General features: G+C 37.0%; 2 protein-coding genes across 6 annotated transcripts in view; both read left to right on the top strand.

The window, feature by feature from the left end:
* Positions 1–9,359, top strand: part of RANBP3L (RAN binding protein 3 like) — a 41,757-nt gene extending 32,398 nt beyond the window's left edge. The window contains exons 10-15 of the mRNA XM_011382967.2: positions 435–534; positions 889–1,019; positions 2,402–2,522; positions 4,142–4,284; positions 7,293–7,482; positions 9,087–9,359. Coding sequence (XP_011381269.1) covers positions 435–534; positions 889–1,019; positions 2,402–2,522; positions 4,142–4,284; positions 7,293–7,482; positions 9,087–9,130 — 729 coding nt within the window. The 3' untranslated portion in view covers positions 9,131–9,359. The remainder of the gene's footprint in view (positions 1–434; positions 535–888; positions 1,020–2,401; positions 2,523–4,141; positions 4,285–7,292; positions 7,483–9,086) is intronic.
* Positions 9,360–12,965: 3,606 nt separating this feature from the next.
* NADK2 (NAD kinase 2, mitochondrial) overlaps positions 12,966–14,161 on the top strand; it is a 37,024-nt gene continuing 35,828 nt past the window's right edge. Inside the window, exons 1-2 of one of the 5 annotated variants that reach the window (XM_023524831.1) lie at positions 13,304–13,391; positions 13,424–13,602. In XM_023524831.1, the coding sequence (XP_023380599.1) occupies positions 13,304–13,391; positions 13,424–13,602 (267 nt within the window). The other 4 variants (XM_023524829.1, XM_023524828.1, XM_023524830.1 and 1 more) reach the window with 4 other exon arrangements.

Here is a 14,161-nt window from a genome sequence, read left to right as displayed (position 1 = left end):
TTATTATTACTATTATTTTAAATGTAGTAGATAGAGTGAATTGCTGGGAATACTGAGATACCTTGAAACAGAGATGACAGTTGCTCCTCCTTCCCAGGCCTCAGGTTAGCCTGGTGGTAGCGAGGACCTGGTGTTAGTTTAAAATAGCTGCTACCTCTTTTGGAGCCTCTTAACTTCTCGCATTGTCCCTAGAACTAATCCCACCTGCTGTAGGCTGGTGGTCAGTGGATTATGCTTCCTTGCTTCCTGAGGATCAGAACCAAGGTTCTCAAATGATAGGGAGGAAATTACCTGTTCGGCACATAGGGAGCCCCTCAAAACAGAGCAGCTGGGTTTCTTTGCCCCCATGTTGAAACAGAAGAACAAAGGTATCTTTTGGCTTACTGCAAATGTATGAGGAAAAATTAAATAATATGCCTTTCCCTCCTACCTAGGATACTCAGAAAACCCAGCCACAACTTGAAAATGATTCCAATGCCAAGGAAAAACCATTTAAATCCACTTTAAAATTTCCTATCAACTCTCCAAACTCAAGTAAGAATTATTTCATCTGTAAAACATTCAACTAGTTTATTTCCTGTTTTCCCCTGTCATTTGTTTAGTATCTATAAAGTAAAAAAACAATAGTCTAGTATTTTAAAATTTATTGGTAAAGATTAAAGCATATAAATATTGTCACGTGACATAGAAGGTTTTTAAAATTTTTGAGTAAATGATATGAGGAATCAATACAGAGATTTACCTAAACTCAAACACTGTGGCTTTTTGGAAACATTCATTGTTATAAAAAGCTAAGGAGATATGTATGTTAATAGTGGCAACAAAGAACAAAGTGGAGAAAATGGGGCTTTTTATGTGTTTTTTTTTTCTCCCTATTTATTCTCTTAGGACCAGACTCTATTAAAAAGATATCTCTAATTGAATCGGCTGCTGCCTTCTCTTCTAAATCATCACAAAAGTGCTTGCTGGAGAAAATTGATGTAATAACAGGGGAGGAAGCAGAATATAATGTGTTAAAGGTTTGTATATCATGTATTGCTCTTTCGGGTAGCACTTACATACATATAAGAAAGTTACCATCACCAGGACATTTTAAAAAATAAAGGCAGACATATAGTTTTCAAGAAAACTAGGCTGCTTAAATAAAAATGTTGGACGCTTACAAAGATTAAACCAATTTTTTGTTGGATTCTTACATGTATACATGTAATTTGCGGGAAAATGGGTTGTTGGTCCATTCACATTAGTCCCTTAGGAAGAAGACAGCTCAGGACCCTTTCTTAAAGTAATTTTGACCTGTATTTCATACTTTTCAACCTGCTTTTGTAATCAGTGCTATTATCATATGATTTAAAAATTCTACTTACACTGAAGGTTTTAAAATGCTGATAAGATGAATTGATTTTAGTTCAAAATAGTAAAAAATTTTGTTTTCTTTTTGAAAGTTTTTAAGTTCTGAATTTCATATAAATTAAGAATTTCACATATGAAGTATACAGTATCACACATAGGATTTGAATGTTGAGTGGTCTAGATTTCGGAGTGAGCATCTGAAAGGTAATTACTACAACTTAATCATTTTTCAACAAGGCACGGATTTCTCTTTGTCTTCCTACATCTGTTCTTCCCCAAACCCTCTTCTTTCCTTGTCTCTTCCCCCATGGTCTACTATACATTTATTATAAAAGTGTCTCAAAGCTTAACTCTCAGATCAGATTAACCCTGGACTTATTGAAGTAATCACCAGGGGTGAGGCCCTGGCATACTGTATTTTTAACTAGTAATCTAGGTGATTCTTGAACACAATAATATTTGAGAACCACTGGTAAACATTCAATTATAGTAGGGTACTCTGGTATCACTTCCTAGTTCTTATGCCATGGACTTTGAAATTTTTTAAGCATACAAATAGTTCCATGATTTCTTTACTTTCAAATAAATTATAGTTCAAATAACATTACATTTAAAAGTTGGTATATATATAGATATACTGTTAAGTGAAAAAGCCAGATACTGAAAGTATGTATGATAGTCTACCATTTATAGAAAAAAAAAAAGGGGGGGGGGGGGGACATATGTATGTATTGTCTCATGTATACATACATACAAATATCTTTGGAAAGATAAACAAAATATTAGCAATAGTGGTTACAATCGCAGGGGGTAGAAATTGGCAGATGGGAAACTAGGGTTGGGGAGAGACTTCTTACTTTTTTACAGCTTTTTGCTTTTCGATATTTGAACTATTCAAAATTCATGTTTTTAAAAGTTAAATAAAATTTAAAAGCTGATGTATAAATCACTAACAAAGGTTATTCCGCTAAGGTTACAACATAGGAAAGAATTTGCTTTGAAAAAACAATGTTCTATCTATTTGACATTTTAAAAAATTGTCCTTCAGATCAACTGCAAGCTTTTTATATTCAACAAAACAACACAGTCCTGGATTGAACGGGGCAGAGGAGCTTTGAGATTGAATGATACACCAAGTAGTGACAGTGGAACATTCCAGTCAAGACTAAGTAAGGAATCATTTTGTAAAGCAAGACACTATTTTTCAGGGTAAAGTTTCCCACATAGGTGCATATCCTTTTCTGGAGATGTCTTATAAAATATGTCAATAAATCAGACTGTGAAAACAATATTATTTCTAATGTGCTATAGGAACCTCCTGGTTAGAGTAGGCTCCAACATTAGACTACCGGATTCCAGTTCTGGCTCCCCACTAACTAGTCACCTTTGACAAGTTACTTAACCTCTTTCTGCCCTAGTTGTATCGGTATTAGTCTATGACTTACTAAGCAGTTGTGAGTATTCAGTGAGATGATGCAAGTAGAGCACCTATGACAGAGCCCAGCACACATCTAAATAATTATCTCATTATTATTTAAAGGAATATGATGCAAATTACTTTACAAGTAAAAAATAGTTTTTCTGAAAGAGGATATTCGCCCTATAATTTACCCTTGCCATTCTAAACATAGTGTGTGGGTTGGGATGCGGGGTCAGTTTCCAAAGAAATGAATGTGCATGGTTATTGAATCCTGCAGACAGAGTGATGGTTAGAATCATCAGTCAAGTTAAAAGACTCAGGAGGTTTTGGGCATCCAAAAAGACACACTGGCCTTTGTTCAGAGGCCCAAACCAAGAGTGAACCCAGGCAGAGATCTGAGTTGAGTGGATAGGTTTGGTTTATTGGTCAATGCTGGGTGGTCAAAGCTGTGGAGGAGACCACAAATAGAAGTTGGATCCAGGTATAAGGATATTTGTTGAGTTTCAGATTTCAAGGTCAAGGAATGGGTAAGGAATAGAATTCAGTGTCTTCAGTCTGTAACTGGCAAACAGGTTTCTAAATAACCCAATCGAGCATTATTCCTAAGGCAGATGCTAGTTGTTTTCTACTCTGGTTTAATTCCACTCCTTCTGCTGTCTGCCAAAAAGAAACCACAAAACAACTTTTCTTTTTATTATACAGGTAATACATGTTCATTATAAGAGACAAAATATGGATTAACAAAAGGAAAAAAATTAAAATCACTCATAGGCCTATCTTCCTGTGATAGACTCTGTTAATAGAATATATTCTTCTAGACTTTGTTTTCTAGGTATATAAATGTATACGTATATTGAAAATTTGTGATTCATGGTGTTTATATTGGTTTATAAGCTATTTTTTTCTTTTATATAGTAGACCATGATCACCTTTCTTCATCATTAATTATCTTTCTTCAGTATTCTTAATGAGGTTATAACATCTTGAACAGTTATACCATCATTTACTTAACTAATTCCATTTTCTGAATGCTTAAAGTTTTTATTTCAGTTTTCTCTATTTTAAACAATTCTTGGATAAGTTCTTCAGACTACTAGGTCCTTAAAGGAGTTCTAAAATTTTAATTATTTTTCATATTATAGTACAAAAGTATAATTACAGTATTTTAACCTAAGAAAAAAGTCCTTTAACATTATAAAGCCCAATTTGAAAACCAAGTTATAATCTAGTCAAATAACAACTTAATAGTGAAAATACAGTCTGAAAAACAACTGAAAGATTTACTTTGCTTTCAAAAATGGCAAATTCCCTTGGAAGGTTAAGGAATCAACTGTTGTACAGTTCGATATATTCACTTTCCTATTTTAGTTATGCGCAATCAAGGCAGCCTGAGGCTGATTCTCAATAGCAAACTCTGGGCTCAAATGGAGATTCAAAGAGCAAACTACAAAAATTTACGAATAATGGCGACCGATTTAGAAGACTATAGCATCAAAGTGTTTTTAATTCAGGTAAGTAACAAATTTCAGTGATCGAGGATTACCCACCCTATTATATTTTCAGATCTCTGCAATTACTAATTTGTTTTATTTCTATTTTATAACAATAGCCTGTACCATTGGCTAAAAAGTTAGCCATTCATTTTGGTTGTTTATAGTCTAATATAAGACCTAAATTTTATATGAAATCTAGAGATTAACACCAAAATCTATAGTAATCAACTGGTACCTGTCCCAAAACATTTGTATTGCTATATGCAATCAAACCTTTACATCTTTATTATTGAAATTATGTCAACAATCTTACTAAGTTACCAAAGGGATTATTGCCAAGATTGGCTCCTAGGAAGCCAGCAGAATCCTGATGCTTATACTGAATGCTGAAATTGTGAAGGTTTTGAGATCACTGGAATCAGTGAGAAATGGAAAAACACAGGGCTGGCTAGGTAAAAGAACCAATCCAACAGCAAATTCCAATTCTGGACATGAGTCAGTCTCCAAGGTAACAGGATGGGAGCATAGCTTTAGCTGTCTCTTGCAGAAGGAATGCTTGACCTTAAATACAAGACATCCAGGCACAAGAGAGAGAGAGCTGGCAGAAATCAGGACAGAAAAAAGGCTAGGTTTCCTCTGTGGGCTGAGCCCCAGAAGACTAGAGAAGACTGAGCATCCAAGTGATTCAGGCTGACAAAACAAGTAAATTAGCTTCCATATAGTAATGGATAAAAAGTTGGCAAATGACCATTGATGAAAAACTAAAGGTTCTATTAACTACCAATATGTGTACTGTTAGGTGTAAGTGATATTGAGAATTAAGATGTTAGAGTGAGGTGATGCCCAAATCCAGTTTACCATTTAGAGAGGTAATGCTTGATTGTCTGCCAGGCCAGATACTCCTGGCTTTGAGTGAGTCAAGTAGCCTGCCTGAGACTGAGACTAAGACTGAGACTGTTATCTATAATTAGATTCTGCTGCTCAATATCTGACCCATGCTTTTTAATTTGTAGGATTTTTTTTAGAGATAAGCAAACAAAATGCAAATAAAAATCACCCAAAATTCCACTCCCAGAGATGGTCACCTTTAATGTTTTGGAATTATACTATATTTTAGTATATGTGTGTGTATACATACATGTGTACCATACTGTATATACTGTATAATCTTTAAGCAAGTTATTTAGTCTTCTTTAACCTGATTTTACTCATCTGCCAAATGAAGATGATAATAATATACTTTATAAAGTGGTTAAAAAAAGAAAATTTAAAAAGACAAAAATAGAAAAAGAAAAAACACCAGAAAAAGAGAAAACAAAATAAAGGAGTTAAGATTAGATAGCTAATATTAGATTGTAAATACACATATGTAACCTTTTCACTTATCAGTGAAAATGAGTGTTTTCGTGTCATTAAATATTTGTTCATCCTTCAAAAATTCTTTTAACGGGTGAAAAGAATTCTGTTCTGTTTTGCACTATAATTTATTACATTAATCCAACTTTGTTAAATACTTAGGTAATTTACTGTTACATTATTATAAATTTTTTAAGGAGGCTGCGAGGAACTCTAGTATACATATATGTTCTTTTTTTCTTGGAAAAAGGTTTTGACTTGTGTTGACAAATTTCTCTCCAGAAAGACTGAACCAATTTTCATTCTTATCAGTATTTTCTTATGGTACTTCCTAAGAATTACAATTTATTAAAGCAAATTTGTTATTAAAAAAATATATCATTGCTCTTTTGTTTTTAACTTCTTGTTCTGAGTTTCTTAAATGAAAACATCTGAGTGAATTTGGCAAAAGGAAATAAATATATTGACTAGTGAAAGGTATATTTAAAATTTAATGTAAGAAAGTCAAGGTAGCAGAATAGTATTTATATTTCAATTACAAATACTCTTTCAGTATTTGTTACTAATTAACTTACTAAAGAAAAATTATACCTTGGACATGATATAATATTAAATTAGTTGAGTCAACAAATGTTTACTCAGTAACTACTCTGTAATATCTAATGCAACATGAGACACAAAAATATTTTATTGTATTTATATTTTAGTTTTTTCCCCACAAGTATTTAAGGCAACTTAAGACCATGCATATGAAAAAACATAAGTTAAGATCCTTCTCTCAAAAGTTGGCATACAGTTGGTTCAACCTTGAGTTGTTGGCTTTTAAATGTTTGATGGCTCCCTGGAGGGTTAGCAAAAAGAAAATTTTCCCAGATTTTTTTGGAAATTATAAGAGACAAAAAATGTAAACTACTGCCATGTTACCTTAAAGAGCACAGACTCAGATGACGAAAAAGTTTGATTCAAGTCCCAGCCAATTTGCCATTGTACCTTTCTGAGCCATAATTTCCTCATAGGTAAAAAGAAGAGGGAAACAAGTATATGTCGAATACCTATGCTATGTGCTTTTGTTAATACAAATGGAATACATAAAACCACAGTTTTATCACATGGATTGAATTAAAAAAATAATCACAGTTAATATTATACCAATGGTATTGTTACCATGATCTTTTATATTAATAGAAACCATAAAAATAGCATAAAAAGTATTGAAAGAAGAACTTCTGATATGATACAATATCATAGACTGCTCTAATGAATTCTCCTTTTCCACAGAACTATGTGGCTTACAGGGAAAGTGATGTACGTAAGAAAAGTGATATAAAGGAAATAGAAGTTTTTTCACCCCGTAATACTATAATTTTCTACAGTGTAAAATAAGAAGAATGGTCTTTTACAAACTGAAATTCAAACAAATTTTAAATCACAAAATTCTACTTTATCAGTTTAAAATGCACATATCGGGACCTCTTATAAAATCATCCACTTTAAGATTTAGTTTGGTTCAAGATAAATTGACTTTTTATCCAGCAGATTTTAGGGTTATTTACATTCTAGATTTATGCCATATAATTCCTTCCTTACTAATAGTGAAAGATTAAAAACTCATAAAATGTGGCTATTATTCAATTATTTATATTCCTAACAACTTAGTTTTCCTTATGCAGGCCAGCGCCAAAGATACAGGATATCTGTATGCAGCAATACATCATCGCCTTGTTGCACTCCGAAGCTTCGATAAGCAGAAAGACGGAAATCAAGCTGAAAGCCAGTCAGAAACAGTCCTCCAGCAATTAAACTGTGATAGCTGTGATGAGGATGAGGATGATTTCATTGAAGTCACTAAAAATAGATCAGGTAAATAACTTTTTTTTTGTTAGGTCAGAAGTTTAAGAAAAAAAATCTTATGCACAATCCTAACCTCCGAAATAAATTTTTAAAAAGTGGAACTGATATGTTTTAAGTGGGTTGGGGAGGGTTAGAGCCCTAGCTGTTTGAATCCAAGGAGTGGGTTTGAAAATTTTCAATATGTGGCCTTCATTAGGATATTACCAAAACTCAGCCTCATCATGATGCCTGCATATCATCTGCATATAAATTGCATAAAAGACCATATTTGCAGTTTAAAATATTACATTGCTACCCTGAAACTAACCATTTATTCATATGTCTTTTCACTTGTTCTCATTTGCCTATTATTGGCTATAGTAAAAGAAATTATAAATACTTGTAATGAAGCCACCAGGCAAATATGGCTTGAAACACCAAAAATCCTGTTTATTCCCCTTTTGGAATCTTTATTTTCAAAGACTTCCTTTGCCTGGGGCAGAAAGTATTATTTCTTTTATTGTGTCAAGATTCGTGAATTGAGCAAGGCTGAAGTGGAACCAGTAATGAACAGGCTTCTAGGTTTCAGTGCTTGTCCTGATAAGTGAATTTAAAATAAAAGTTCATTATTATTTTTGGAGAAAAACATCGTCAAGGAAATAATAAGCACAGCTTTGTTATATAGATGTAGCTATTCTAATAAAGTCATCTAGATATTTTCAATAATATTTCATTTACCCATAAATTCTACTCTATGGAGAACTAGGTAATATAGTGTGTTAGCAAGCAATTTTCCAATTTTTAATTATTTTAAATCTCAAAGCTGCTTTAATCATACATAATTTAAAAACCCATCAAAGACCATGAGCAGAACTTCATGAAATATCTTCCTTTGCCTAATACTACAAATGTAATCAGGAGGAAAAATGCACAAAACATGCAGGTCAGGATCATAAACTGCTTGACTCAGTGAATGAGAGAACTAAGTAAATATTATTTTCCTTGTTATTATTAAATAAATGGCTAATTATTCTTTGAAATGTATGAAATGTATATTATCTTTTATATTATTATGTTTATATCATCAACAATAAAATGGGATCTATTAGAAAATCAGTTTGTATCCATTAAAAACGTTAACTTGAAAGAAGGATTAAATAGCAAAATTCTCATCAACAAATGACCTGTATATAAAATCTATATTTTATTATATTCCATTTTAGGAAAGAGTAATATGCAACTATCTTTGTACAAGATGAGAAACAATGAAAGTAATGCAAAGTAAATGTCAGCCATATGAGCACCATCCCCTTCCCCTGCCATTTTCCCCTTTCATTTAGTACCTCTCCAGGAGATGTCGCATACAAATACAGAAATGTTATGAAAGTAATAAAAAGTCTAATTTTTAAAACATTGTTGCCCATGAATTAAGAAAGGGTTTAATGATCTGAAAATGTTTAATGATCTTAAAATTAGGAACATTTCTAACTGTTACTTATAAAAATATAAATTCTATATATTTCACTTCTTCACCAGTAAGCATATTCATGAGTATTCATGTTCAGTTGTATTCAATATTAAATCTAATCTGAATATACCATTGTATAACAAAATATTTTAAATTTATATCACAGATCCTTCCCGGTGGACTCACAGACAGTCGGTTGCCTGTTCATGAGTGCTACATACTATAAACATGATATCTACAAAAAGATTTATCACCCTACTGAAAATGCTAAACCATCCTAACTAAATGAGAAGATCCTATTCATTCCTCGAAGAGTTTTTATTAAAAAGTTCATGAAATATAATTTGTTGGAATTAAAATTTTTCTCTTGTAGTCTAATAATTCTGAGGTTTTACATTTTAATTATTGTGGAGAAAGTGAAGAATTTAAGAAACACGTGGACTTCGGAAATTCCAAATTTATTATTTTTGAGGAAGTTAATTTAGAATAGGATTTGATAACTAATTTGGACTATTCATCACATTGATGGATATCATAGTTAAAATTATAAATTGCTGAATTTGATAAATATCTAATCGAAATATTTATTTTCCAATCATACATTGGCCGTAAAACAAATATTTTACAAAATTTTCAGTCATTTCTTTGAAAACCACTATAACTGCCTAATAACATTTCATTTAATTGTGTTCTCTTCTGGGAAATGTGTATTCTTATTTAGCCTTTGGATTTCCTTCCTTTAAAGGGAGTATTTGTTCTTGGACTTGTAGCCATTGTACCTTGTATATTCTTGACTCACAGTCAGTATCTAATAGTTTTTGAAGGAATGAACAAAAATACATTACCTATGTACCAAAACACTAAATATACAAAAAGTAAAATATTTTAACTTGTTCTTTGCTTTATTTATAAAATTAAATTATCATTAATATTTGAGTAGGTGTGACTAGAGACCTTTAAAAAAAAAATCATATGTAGCCAAATGAATTTTTTCTTATATGCCATTATTATGGTAGACTACAGTAAGTTCAACAATCACACAACAGACTTTGATGCTCTTTTGATTTTTGTTTCAGAAACAATGAATTACACTAGAAAATTAGTCTCAGTACTTACTAGCTATGTTTCATTTTTTAGTCCAGTGTGATCACTCATAGCTTCAAAATGACTTTCGATCATGAGCCCTAAACAATTCCTGTTAGAGGCATCTTAGTGTGCGTGAGCCGCCATAACAAAATATTACAGACTGCGTGGCTTAAACAACAGAAATGTACTTCTTACAGTTTTGGAGGCTGGGAAGTCCAAATTCAAGGTGCTGGGAAGGTAGGTTTAATTCTGAGGCCTCTTTGTTTGCAGGGGGCCACCATCTCACTGCATGCTCACATAATCTCTTCTTTGTGGGAGCATCTAACTCTAATTACCTTCCAAAGCCCCATCTCCAGATACCATCGTATCGGGTGTTAGGGCTTCAACATATGAATTTTGCAAGAACATAAACATTCAGTCCATAACAAGGGGACAAGGGTCACAATTCTAAAATGATTTCTAAAAAGGTTTTGATATTTGAAAACTATGGCATTGAAGGTTATTACAGTATCTGGTAAATGTTTAGCCTAATAAAGACATGATGTATGTTTTCAAAAATTAGACGATTGCCAAACTTTTAAATTGCTGCCGATCTAGTGGCTATAAAAGGCTATTTCGCTATTACTTTAATTTGTATCAGAAATAAGGATTTCTGATAAGATAGATATCTTTCAGATATTTATTCACTGCTTGTGTTTCTTCCAAGAAATTCCTGTTCACAATCTTTACAAAGATAATCATGTCATTTTCTCCTTTTAGTGGCTTCCTTGCATATATGAGCTACAAGCCAAGTTCCTAAGCATGGCTATAATACTTTCCATCTCTTTTGCTCTGTCTACCTCTCTAGCCTCACCTCCCACTGTTGCCCGCTTCCCTCTAAATTCTCTAGGAATTCAAAACTGCTATTTCATTGCTCCACACCTTGTGAAATTCCTTTCTCACTGTTGCTGAGTCTGGCTAATATCTGTTCATTCTTTAAGGCTTGGCTCATGACATTTCCAGAAAGATTTCCCTAACTCCTCTTAAGCTGTTAAGACTGATTCCTCCACATTCCTATAGCATTCTGTACATAATTCTACCATTGCATAAAACTTTATGTTCCTTTAGGGGGAAGACTACCTTTTATTTATCATTTTATCTCCAGCCCTAGTAGGGCGTTTGACCCATAGCAGGCAATCAAATATAATTTGATCTCCAATGACATGTGTTGTGTATATAAGGCTCAACAGGAAGATAGAAATAAGGATTTGAAGCTCACTCAGTACAGTCTGGGGTGAAGGTACTGGTGGCAGCTAAAGTCATGGAAGGGGAAAGGGGCTAATATTTGCCAAGTGTATACTTTGTAATGGGCACGTATATATATTTACAACTTTACAAAGTAGCTATTATACTTTATACAGGAATAAGTAGGACAAAGGTTGACTAAGTAATAAATGGTAAAGCTGGGTTTGAATGAGTCTTTTTAAATCTAAAGTGCAAGTTCTTTTCATTATACAATACTGGATGAACTCATGCAGAAGAGTGGGGGCGGGGAGAGAGAGAGAGAGAGAGAGAACATGAGAGTGTGCACGAGAGTGAGCACGAAAGAAGGGAAGAAAAAGGAGGGGAAAGGAAGAGAGGGGATAGATCCTGGAGGGATAGATCCTGAAGACTAGCTTAGAAAGAACCCAAAAAGGGAACAGAGAGATGGAAGGGACACTATCAGGGATTTGGTGTGTTGGAAGCCGGAGTAAAAAAATTCAAGAGGAAATGATAACCATTTCAAATGCTGCATAAAGATCAAGTTATTTAAGGGCTGAATAATGTCTTCTGAGTTTACAATCAGATCTTTGGTCACTTTGGAAATAGTAGTATTGAGTGAAATGGTGGGGAGAAATGATTACAACTGGTTTGGGAATGAATAGGAGGCGGAGATGCGGCAATGATGAACAGATTACTCTTTCAAAAATCTTAGCTTTAAAGGGAAGATAGACAACATGTAAAATGCTAGGGCTTAGAGTTGGTTTAAATTTTTTTCAGATGTCATAAATATGAGTATGTTTAAATAATTAGTAGGAAAAACCAGTAGAAAGGGAGAATTAAAGATATATTAAAGAGGATAAGTTGCCTTCAATATGCTCAACACTCCTAAGCCAGATCAATCGTCATCAAACACTGCTTTCAGGATTCTTCTTACGAGTTAAAAGCCCACAAAACACTAACTGCTAGCTACAGAATAAAGTCCAAATACTAACAGTCTTAACCCCTCACACTTGCCTTACTTTTTCAATCTTATCTCTCCATCTGGAAATGCTCCCCTGGCTCAGACTCCTCCACCTCTTCAGAGACTACACACCCTTTTTTCTCCCTTTGGGCTGTTTTTTGGTGATCAGCAAGGGCCACGACCGAGTAGTCCCACAGGGCCCCATGCTTACATGGGTCCAGTGCTCTGCATACTGCTTTGTTGTCTTGAAATTCTGAACAACCTCTGAACAAAGGGTTTCGCATGGTCTTTTAATACCAGGCCCTGCAAATTATGCAGCCAGTCGTGGGTCAGTACCCTAAGACCCTAGCTCAGCGTTGTAAATATCAGCCATCCAATATGCGTTAGTTGAATGAACGAACAAAGCACCTAGTCTCATGAGCAATAATGAAAAAGTATAGACTTATGTGGTCTAGACTTAGGTGCAATAATGGGAAAGGACCGTACCCCAATAAGGAAATGCGCGACACATGCCTTCCCGCCAGGTGCTCAAAACCCCACCCACAGTTCCTGCGCCGCCTCAGATCGGTTCCAGCTGGATTCTTTCCGGCAGCTCAAACACCAAATAGGATCCCAGCGTTTCCCTTGGATGCAGCCAATTCCCGCAGCTCTTCGGGCTCCGAAACCGCAGCGGGCTCTGATTGGCTGACAGGGTTGGGCGGGGGCTGATTGGCTGACAGAGTTGCGGGCGGGAGAGCGCCCGCGGGGAAGGGGGTGGAGCGGGAGGCTGTCCCCCAGGCGGCGAAGCGGCCACTGCGCAGGCGTCAATGGAAACGGATACACACACAAACAAAACCCACCACCCTGAGGCCTCCGGCTCTTCCCCGCCCACCTTTACCTCCGGTGGGCGCTCCCCTCTCCCAATCGCCTGGCTTTCCCCGCCCCCGTCAACGTCCGGGCACGTCCCCCTAGCGGCGCGGGCCACGCAGGGCCCTGTACTTAACCTCTGGCCAGCGGGCGCGAAGTTAGAGGCCGGGACGGCGCGGGCGGTGCGCACACGTGGGGGCAAAGAGCGGGGCTGGGAGCCCAGGCCTGCAACGTCCGCCGGGCGGACGATGACTTGCTACCGAGGCTTCCTGCTGGGCAGCTGTCGTCGCGTGGCGGGCGGCCGGGCGGCGGCGCTGAGGGGCCCGGGCGCGGGAGGCCCGGCCGCGCGGCCGAGGCTCGGCGGGGACGCGGCGGCCGGCGGCACCTGGGGCAGGGTCAGTCGCGCCAGCTGGCGGGCTGTGGTAGCCGCCCCGACGGCGGCTTCCGCCCGTCCCGGGTGGTAGTGGTGGCCAAAACCACCCGGTACGAGTTCGAGCAGCAGCGGTACCGTTACGCGGAGCTCTCGGAGGAGGACCTGAAGCAGCTGGTGGGTCCCGGGGGCCTCGCCGTTGCGTTTGGGCTCGGCCCGGCCGCGGAACGACCCTCCTTGCCGAGGCGCCCTAGATGCTATGCCCGCCCCGCTCGCCGTCCCCCACTGCCTCTGGCTTTGCTCGTAGGTCCTCCCCCCACCCCATCGTGTGTGTGAGAGAGAAAATGAGGAGGGAGGAGGTCTATAGTGTTCGTGCAGAGACCCCCGAGGCGGGGACTTCTGGAGGAAGCCTTGGATGGGGGAAGAGGGGTACCACAGTCGGTTTAGGGATTTATTTCTGCCCTCGCCACCCCTATTCCCTTGTTGGGAATAACTGCTCCAGGAAAGGTGGGCCGCCGGTGACTGAAGTCTGGGAACGGCTCCGCAGGCCACCCTAGAAAGGGGGGCGCCTCTGCAGGCAGGGCGAAGGTACCGCGGACACACCCCCTTTTACTCTGCAGGACTGAGTCCTGGGACACTCCGGAAAGCCGGCCTGGGCGAGCCTTTACCATGCAGGGACGTGGTAATCAAAGTTCTAGCAAACTCACGTGTCTTTGGTGCTGGGAAGAGCAAAGAA

The sequence above is a fragment of the Pteropus vampyrus genome, unplaced genomic scaffold (genome assembly GCF_000151845.1).
Source record: "Pteropus vampyrus isolate Shadow unplaced genomic scaffold, Pvam_2.0 Scaffold498, whole genome shotgun sequence".
NCBI classification, from domain to species: Eukaryota; Metazoa; Chordata; class Mammalia; order Chiroptera; family Pteropodidae; genus Pteropus; species Pteropus vampyrus.
The sequence above is the reverse complement of the archived record's forward strand: the minus strand, read 5'-3'. Positions and strand labels throughout refer to the sequence as shown.